General features: G+C 40.8%; 1 protein-coding gene across 2 annotated transcripts in view; it reads left to right on the top strand.

Annotated features, from left to right (window-relative positions):
* LOC120568634 (cell surface glycoprotein 1-like) overlaps positions 1-5,165 on the top strand; it is a 40,123-nt gene extending 34,958 nt beyond the window's left edge. For both annotated transcript variants that reach the window (XM_039816267.1, XM_039816266.1), the window contains exons 12-15: positions 1-220; positions 2,411-2,478; positions 2,711-2,751; positions 3,524-5,165. The exon at positions 1-220 is cut by the window's left edge and continues 118 nt beyond it. In XM_039816267.1, the coding sequence (XP_039672201.1) occupies positions 1-220; positions 2,411-2,478; positions 2,711-2,749 (327 nt within the window). In that variant the 3' untranslated portion in view covers positions 2,750-2,751; positions 3,524-5,165. The remainder of the gene's footprint in view (positions 221-2,410; positions 2,479-2,710; positions 2,752-3,523) is intronic.
* Positions 5,166-10,204: the final 5,039 nt, after the last annotated feature.

Genomic DNA, 10,204 nt, shown 5'->3' with positions numbered 1-10,204 from the left:
AAGGAAAACCAACCGCCAAAGAAGAAAAAGAAGAGATTGGTGGAGGTGGAGGAAGAGGATGAAAGCAGCACTGTGCCCGCTGAGCCTCCTGAAGTCGACTCGTCTCCGCTTTCAAAGGAAATCAAGAAGAAGAAGAAGAGAAAGATGAAGGCGGGAGAATGCGAGGAGACGGCTCCCGTGCCCATCACTGTGAGCCAGGATGGACCTGCAAGGAAAAAGAGTAAGAGACTTTATAATTGTTAATCCTTTCATTTTTTTTATTGTTTGATCAAGAAAATGTTAGAAAATAGTTTCCAGTTCATAAAAGCCTCTTTCCGACCGGGGGCATTTTTGCAGTTCCTAGAACATAACGTTCCTAGAACCCTTTTTTTCTCGTGTTCCAACTGAACCAATTTGGGGATTTGTAAGTTCCTCTGACCACAGTTCCTGTAACTCTTTCAGCTCCTACTTCAGGGCAGGGTCTTTTCGCTGTTCCCTTTTCAGCATCGGGACCTAGGTCAACGAGGGTCGGATTTCTGGTACAGACAGACCAACAACGGGACAATTTTAACAGTTTTGGCCATCTTATTCACCACTGAATTAACTTCTGACAACGTTTTAGGCGAGAAATTAAATGTTTAGATTTCGAATATAGGCAGTCTTGTGAAAATTGATGCCGAATTGACAATTTGCTTCAAAGTTTTCGGAGGTGAGAAGCTCCATGAAGTGAGGTGACAGCCAGCAGGCGCCTGCCCCGGCCGCTGGCTCGTCACTCGGCCAGTCGTGCTCAGAGACCCCGCTGTAAGCTGGAGGTCTCTCAGACCGCTCTCGTAAATAACAGGCTTTTATTTCGCCGTTGACGGTTCCTTTGTTTAAATATCACAACACATGTCCATCATAAGATAAGATTAACGGGAACCTGCGGGCTTGACAACCTCGCTGGCCTGCCGTCTCTCACACACACACACACAGACAGACAGTGGACCAATCACAGGTGTGTCTGCGTCGCCGTGTCGTTACATTTTGAGAGGTGCACATCAGGCTGAGGCGTAGGATCGGTATCTCCACGTAGCTATGTACGTACGCACGGCGTCGATTTAACACAGAAGCATAAATTGGCCTTAAAGGCATACTCACACTTGGCCCACTTGCCTTGAACCGTACCTGAGAATGGTTGTCTCCCCCCTTCGCGATCTTCTGATCATCTCACCGTAGCGCTAGCTGAATAGCTGCGAGCCTGCCCTTTCCAGAGACCTCTTCCGTGTCTTCCTAGCCCTTCCAGAAGCTTAGAAATCCGTCTGTTTTCGGAGCCTGTGCGCAAACTATGCACGCAGTTCCAGAGCGGTAAATCCACGATTGAACGGCTATTATCTGTGTTTTGTACCAAACCGCGATCTACTGTATTTTTCGCTAGCCGGCAGCCATCTTTGATTTGGACACTTAGACTGACAGCTGTGTTGACCAATCACATGAAGTAATGTGCCCAAAGAGTTTGCGCCGCGAATAGAGAGCCTTTCGAGGAGGGTCTTATTCCCTAGGTCTGTGTGTGAGTGTGTATTAGGAGAATAAGGAGACCAGGCAGAGACTGCCGAGTGAAGCCTGCAGGCTGAAATGAGTGTGATTTGGCTTACTGATGTCAAATTTCAGACAGATAATACATTGAAGATGACACAACTAACTTTTTGGATAAAAGCATATGGACTTTTATAGCAAAAAAACCTACATAGTTTTGTGTTTGTGTTAGTTACAGAGTTTATTTTTTTCCCTGATTGCCAACACCTAGAAGAGCAATTTTCAAAAGCCAAAAGTCTTGGCCATTATTGTTCTCTGTGTGATTTCAACATACATTTCTGTGAGATTTCATTTCCGTTTTACTCTTTTCTTTTGTCTTTATAGTCATTTAACAATGTATACATTCATGTGACACCCCTGCAGCATGCATATCCTGATAGCCCAGGTTCTCCTGAAAGAAATGGTCTATAACTTGGGGTTGACAGGGTTGAGATTATACAAGCATTATTACACGAAGAGACCAGGCGGACTAAAGATGGGGAAAAAAACCGGCTAAGACCTCCGAGGGTTAAAAGTATCAAGTGTCCTGACAAGCCTAGAGCCGATCCCTGAAGCCTGAAGCCCAGGGCTTTTATTCCCCCGGTTCCCACCGCCAAGAACCAGACCGGAACATTTAGTCCAACTGAACCGAGCCCAGGCATGGTACGGCGCGATAATACTAGTCAAAGGAAGCGGACTCTGGGGTCAAACGTGCTCGGCGCCGGTTTAACCGGGCCGAATGCGAGTACGCCCTGAGCTGCAGCGGTTCTGACATAAATTAGTGATTTAGAAAATATACATTTTATTGACTTTTATGAACGTCGGCATGTGGTGAAGATATTATGTGTCACGTGTGTTCTGTGCTGCCTGATGTTTGCAGAGAAGAACAGATTAAAGGAGAAACTGGAAGAGACGGAAGCAGCTGCAGACCAACAAGCTACTTCTACGGTAAGAAACCCAACGCATCAGACTTCTAATAACAGTACTGGCATTAGAAGTTGAATTGCCACCTGTATGGATGTTTGACTGCCATGTACAAGAAGCTAAACATTTGACCAAAAAAGTGTTGGAGCATGTTTTTAAGATCAAAAAAGTGCAGGGCATTAGGCTCACTCAACCTGTCATTTCTGCATTTATTTATATTTTAACCAGACTCTTTTTTTTTTTCTGATATTTCCAGAAAAAGAAATCCTCCAAAAAGACAATCATCTCTGATTAAATGTTGGTAACGTTTTCACCTCCCGTTTATGAAGTTACTGAAACAGTTTTGTGATAATATCTTTTAGATCCATTTGTCAATTCAGGCTCTGCAACTTTTCAAGAACAGTTTTCTGTGCTGAGAGCTGGATAGGCCTGTCACGATAACAAATTTTGCTGGACGATAAATTGTCCCAGAAATGATTGCGATAAACGATAATATTGTCGTTCTGAGAACATTTTCATCTAATATAATGATAATGGCATAATAATGCAGGTACACCTTTTCAAATAACAAGAAATACTTTTATTTCTAAAGAATATTTAACACTGGAACTGGAAGATATTGGAAATATCCACAATAAATGAACAAAACGACCAAAACCAAAAAAATAAAATGGACTCTCAGTCTTTGTTAACACAATAATAAAACAACAAATAAAAATAAAAACCTAACACAATCATAAACAATAAATAAAATGGACATTTTTCAGGGCGCGATAATTTCCATTTTAAAAATGATCGAGCTCATTTTTATTTATCATGCAATTAATTGATTTATTGCATATTGCGACAGGCCTATACATTCATCTCACCTATGATTAAAACACATTTGCTGAGATGGACTTTTTATTTTGACCCCTAGGGATTTATGGTTAACAATAGAATGCATCACAGTAGAACATCATGGAAAAAGATGACTGACAGACCCAGAAGTGAAATCTAAAGTTGCTGTATATAAGAAGCATGTTATGTCCTTCTCATTTCATTCTCTCCCCGTGTGTTCTCTGATCAGACGTCAGTGAAGAGTGATTGGATCTTGGACCTAAAAGCCCCCCCAAAGGACAATCTGCATCGTGTTTGTGCCTTTACTCTGGAGTTGCTGCCTGGGATCAACATCAGTGTTCAGTAATGGCTCACTGTCTTCAGCTGGAAAACTTTGAAAGCAATACAACTAATATTATCAAAGAAGGCAATTGTTTGCGATTGTCCCATACTGGTGAAATGCTAAACAATGCTTATTTTTTAAATGTTTTCTGTTTTGATGGGTTCAGTAGATGAGTCTGTTTTTAGTTATCAGTCAGTTCAACATTTTTCTACTCGGTTTGGTTTTTAAAGTAGAAACGTGTGCTTTTACTTTTCGTTTCGTCATAAAGCTGTGAAATTCTGTTCTTTTTTTGTGGAAATGGTTCTGTTTACAGAGTTCTGTTGTTTACACACTTTTCTTATTAATCCCAGACATATTAACTATGCATCTGATTAAATCTTGCTGCTTGGGAGGAGTCTGAACCCGTTTCACTACTGGGATATTTGTTGGTGTTCTAAAAGCCAACATGTGTGAGAGAAAATAAAACTTACTTTCATTTCGCTGTAGCTGTGAGTTTTGCTAGTTCACCTTCACACTGTTGCACACGTGGCATTCACGTCCTATGGGAGTTACCAGTTTTCTGCATTGAGTACTTTTACTTCTAATATTTTAAAGTAAAGTACATTTTGCTGATGATACTTAAATGCAGGACTTTGGTATTACTACTTTTACTTAAGTAAAGGATCTGGACACCTTTTCCCACCACTAGACATATCTTACAGAAGTGCCTAAAAAAAGCTAACTAATTACACCTCACGGTTATTTATGCTACATTAAAGCATACTATTTTTTTTTTTGCATTTTAGGCATTTATTGGATAGGACAGCTTAGACATGAAAGCAACATGACATGACTGCGTAAACATACACGCCACTTTCCTAAAGCCAAATGGCGTGTTGTATGGACGCATTTTGAGCTATCCACGTGTATGTCCACGCTGTATACAGCGGACCTTTTTAAGAACCACACAATTTTAACGCTCGTAAACTTCTAATGACCCCAAACACCGGTGAACTAGAGGACGTTGGTTTTTGGCTCTGAGCTTCAGAAGAGAGAAAAGTAAAAGTAGTTTAGGATTAGTATCGATTCATAGAACTGTGAGGAGAAATTAGATTTTATACACACACACACACACACACACACACACACACACACACACACACACACACACACACACACACACACACACACACACACACACACACACACACACACACACACACACACACAAACAAACTCAGCTTTCTCCTGAAACAGGAAACAACAGATGTGTGAATACGTTTGAACAGTTAACTGTTAAACTTGAAAGACCAGAGAACAAAGTGTTCAAGTCTGGTATGTCATGAAATTAAATATGAATAAGGACCATATATGACTCATGAGGAGAGGGGAACAATTTCTTATGTGTTGATGTTTCTGGTTACTGTTTTCACTTCCAAATACCATTTGGGCTGTTACAGATGAGTTTAGGTTTCCTGCCTCATGTAGTTCACATTTCAGGATGTGTACTTGTCTGATTTTGTCCTACAAATTGCCCGTTTCCAATAAATACTTTCTCTTCAAAATGAAACCTTTCCTTTTTTTAAATGTCATGAGAAAAGTGTCATAAAAAAATTCGTGATAGATCTTTATTGTCATTGTATGCAGTACAATGAAATTCTGTTGGAGCCATCCTCTCCAAATAGCAGCATAGTACACACACACACACACACACACACACACTCACCTAAAGAATTATTAGGAACACCCTACTAATACTGTGTTTGACCCCCTTTTGTCTTCAGAACTGCCTTAATTCTTGGTGGCATTTATTCAAGAAGGTGCTGGAAGCATTCTTTAGAAATGTTGGCCCATATTGAGAGGAGAGCATCTTGCAGTTGATGGAGATTTGTGGGATGCACATCCAGGGCACGAAGCTCCCGTTCCACTACATCCCAAAGATGTTCTAGTGGGTTGTGTCTGGTGACTGTGGGGGCCATTTTAGTACAGTGAACTCATTGTCATGTTCAAGAAACCAATTTGAAATGATGTGAGCTTTGTGACATGGTGCATTATCCTGCTGGAAGTAGCCATCAGAGGGTGGGTCCATGGTGGTCATAAAGGGATGGACATGGTCAGAAACAATGCTCAGGTAGGCTGTGGCATTTAAACGATGCCCAATTGGTACTAAGGGGCCTAAAGTGTGCCAAGAAAACATCCCCCACACCATAACACCACCACCACTAGCCTGCACAGTGGTAACAAGGCATGATGGATCCATGTTCTCATTCTGTTTACGCCAAATTCTGACTCTACCATCTGAATGTCTCAACAGAAAACGAGACTCATTAGACCAGGCAACATTTTTACAGTCTTCAACTGTCTGAGTTTAGTGAGCTCGTGCAAATTGTAGCCTCATTTTCCTATTTTTAGAGGAGATGAGTGGTAACCGGTGGGGTCTTCTGCTGGTGTAGCCCATCCACCTCAAGGTTGTGCGTGTTGTGGCTTCACAAATGCTTTGCTGCATACCTCGGTTGTAATGAGTGGTTATTTGAGTCAAAGTTGATCTTCTATCAGCTGGAATCAGTTGGCCCATTCTCCTCTGACCTCTAGCATCAACAAGGCATTTTCGCCCCCCAGGACTGCAGCATACTGGATGTTCTCTCTTTTTCAGACCATTCTTGGTAAACCCTAGAAATGGTTGTGCGTGAAAATCCCAGTAACTGAGCAGATTGTGAAATACTCAGACCAGCCCATCTGACACCAACAACCATGCCACGCTCAAAGTTGTTTAGATCACCTTTCTTTCCCATTCTGACATTCAGTTTGGAGTTCAGGAGATTGTCTAGACCTGGACCACACCCCTAAATGCATTGAAGCAGCTGCCAAGTGATTGGTTAATTAGATAATTGCATTAACAAGAAATCTTACAGGTATATATATATATATATATATATATATATACACACATACACCAGCACATTCTCACCCAAGCACATACATTCCATGTTCTCAATAAATAGAAGACCGTAAACACAGCAGTTATTACACAGAGTCCGATTGCACTGAGGGGGCCAGGGATGTGTGTATGTTTGTATGTGTGTATGATTTGTGTATGATTTCTGTAATATGTTCACAGCCCTGGGGAAGAGGCTGTACCGGTGTATGTTACGTTCACTACGTTCATATAGTGCCTTTCTACCTTACCGGACAAAGCCCTTTACAATTTGCCTCTTATACATCATACACACATTCATACATTATTCACACATCACACACACAGTCTTACATTATTCACACATCACACACACATTCATACATTATTCACACATCACACACACACATTCATACTTTATTCACACGTCACACACATTCATGTGTGGTATAGTATATTGCATGCTCTACCCCCTGAGCCAGGTATAGTATGTTGTATATGCTGTGCCATTAAAATGGAAGGTCTGGCTAGTCCCCACAGCATTCTGGGATGGGAGAAAAACATGCTCTGGTTTATTGGCATTTCTTTAAACCAATCACAATCATCTTGGGCAGTGCTAAGCACCGGACGGAGCCACGGTGCCTCTGCTAAATAGTCTCGGGAAGGAACTTGTTTTGGTGGAACATGTACATTCAAAAGTAGTTTTAGTCGTGCAACAGGAAACTCCGATTGGACAGATAGTCTAGCTAGCTGTCTGGATTTACCCTGCAGAGATCTGAGGAGCAGTTAACCATAGTCCTCACAAATCCACCAGAGGTTAGAACGTCAACCAGAGGCGTCAGACTGGGGGAATAAAGGGGACGGAGTACCCAGCGCCCTGGGTACTCCGTCCCCTAAATGCTAGAATGAATAACTGTGGATGCGGGGAGGGGCCCATAGAAAATGCCTTTTTTACAGGGCCCAGAATTTGGTGCTACGCCCCACAAAGAAAGAGGAAGGTCACGGAATTTCCGGTGGCAACGGAACAATCCTGGAAATGAAACGCTGTTAATATACACTATACTATGGCCAATACTACAGTACATTTCAAACAGTAATTTATAAAATGTACAAAGTATTTTTGGCAGTTCTGATGAAGTGTTTCCAGCGTGAATCTGGATCCCTGAGAACTGTCTCTCAAATTTCTAAAACTACTACTCTTCACTTTATGTCATCTCACACACACACACACACACACACACACACACACACACACACACACACAGTCGCCTGAATGTGGCACGTGTGTGCTGTAGACCAGCCAAGCTCCATTAAGGCATAAATCTATGTAACCTAACATTCATTTTCTCACTGAGACAAGAGAGAGGTTAACCGCATGAATGATTTTTGGTACAGAAAACCAATTATGTGTAATTACAGAGAAAAGAAGCGGGTGATGAGATAGGGAGGTGGGAGAGTGAGAAGCAGCCCGGGGGGTGGGGGGTGGGGGGTGTTGAATCAGAGAACAGGAGAGTTGTACAGTCGATCACTGCAATCTGAACGCTTTCATCTTAAATGAGCGCCAAAGGAGCAATGTATATGTAAGTTATTTTTTCATCCGTGCAAGTATTCCCTTAGGTGACTGGAAAGAGCACAAGTACATTTTTCAGAGAGTAATGTTAAGGTAATGAAAACGTGCGCTCATAATGAAAGCAAACCACGGCACAATAAAAGGCATACATATGTCTTGTGGGAGGTATTTGTACAAATTGAAGACTAAGTTATTATGAATATTCATAACGCACCATTACGCTGATGGCTTTGTCTGCAGAAAACATCATTGTGTGCATTTAGGTGGGAACCCGGATACAGTTTTATGATGAAGGATTAAAGTAAAGTAAAGAAGCTGCAGTCAGCCCAATGGGCTGCTGACTGCAGATCATTGGTCAGAGTGTAGCTTACAACATAGAGCCCGACCGATATATCAGCGGGACAATATTAGGCATTTTCCAAACTATCGGTATCAGCATTTATAATGGCCGATAAATGAATATTTAAAAAATAAAATAAAAACGGACGAAACCCCCTTCAACCATGTCCTGAGTGTTGGCGTTGCGTAGTTTGTCCACCAGAGGACGCTCTACAACCTCCATGTTGGCAACTCTCTTTGATTTTTGTTATTTTTGTTCAAAGGACTTTAAGTTTTATATCTTTAGTTTGTATTTTTATACATTTTATGTATCAGAACTTTAATATATGTTGATGTTCCCCTGTTCTGTTGGGACAATAAAACAAACAAGTTTATTTTTAAACTGCATTATCATATTATTTTAGTGAGGACTCATAAATAACTACAAATAACTAATGTTAGGGAAATCTGTTTATGTTTTGTTACGCATTATCGGATTTAAAAAAATATATATATTAGCCGATATATCGGAATATTGGATTTTTAAATCACCAAATATTTGATGATTTAACGACCTTAAAAATCCTTTATCGGTCGGCTCTAATAGAAAACCACTGATTGGGCTGACTGACGCGGCATGCTGCACGATCCACCTTTGTTTCGGGCACACAACCCCCGCCATACAACTGGTGTTCCTGGACAATCATCATCATCATCATCATCATCATCATCATCATCATCATCATCTATCATGAAGCTGCTCCATTAACCCTGCCTTTTCCAAACGTGTTACACAAACAAGGTGGCGTTCTATACCTTTGTGTCAAATTTGATCCGTTTTCTACGTTTAAAAAAAAAATCTGAAATATGGGTTTCTTTCAACCAAATTGCCCAAAAATACCATGGATGCATGCATGTACGTTGTATGGAACCACAATGTTCTTCGCAGGTAAAAGCAATGATTACTTCCATTGAATTTTGGGTGTTTTATTCAATTTTATAGCATTTGAAAAAAAGAGAAAATTAAATGGTTTTAAAAACTTTGACATGAGTCAGTCTGTGATTCACTCAACATCATCGGATCCTAACTATTAGTCATAATAATTCATAATTTATGCTTTTTTTTTTACTAAAACAATTGGTATTGTGTCATTTAAATTAGGTTAATAGACAAATAAAAGGGTTGACAAGTGACAAAAACGTCGGAAAAAGCGCCAACATTTTTAAATTTTGAGCCGGAAGGACAACAAGTTCATGATGAGGCTGTGTTCAAAGAGCACCAGTGGTGCAAAGTAGTATTTGAGGTAAAAAAAATAATATATATATATATATATATATGTTAGGGGTGGTACGGTTCACAAAACCCACGGTTCGGTTCGTATCACGGTTTTAGGGTCACAGTTTTCGGTTCTGTACGGTTCTTGTTATTTTTTCTTTTAATCTTTAACACTCCAGAATATACTTCAGCATATGATATATAGCTAAAATTAGCATATTGAATGCATGTTGCACAAAACATGCACACAGTGGCAGTTCTATATATCATTTTATTTCATCATAGGTACCATGAAATCCAAAATCTGTGTTCCCACACACCAGACTATAAACGATGCTGGCGCATCCTCCAGCTCTGGGCAGCCTCTCTCCCACTGGACATTTCTGCAGGTGACGTGACGTGACCTGCACGCGCCACCACTCCACACTTGAGGAGCCGGTGCGTCCGGTGTCTCTCAAAATCTGACGAAAATCTTTTAAACTGACCTTTGTAGATCTGAAATGAAGACAGATTCAGCAACTGCATGGCCTA

The sequence above is a fragment of the Perca fluviatilis genome, chromosome 11 (genome assembly GCF_010015445.1).
Source record: "Perca fluviatilis chromosome 11, GENO_Pfluv_1.0, whole genome shotgun sequence".
NCBI classification, from domain to species: Eukaryota; Metazoa; Chordata; class Actinopteri; order Perciformes; family Percidae; genus Perca; species Perca fluviatilis.
The sequence above is the reverse complement of the archived record's forward strand: the minus strand, read 5'-3'. Positions and strand labels throughout refer to the sequence as shown.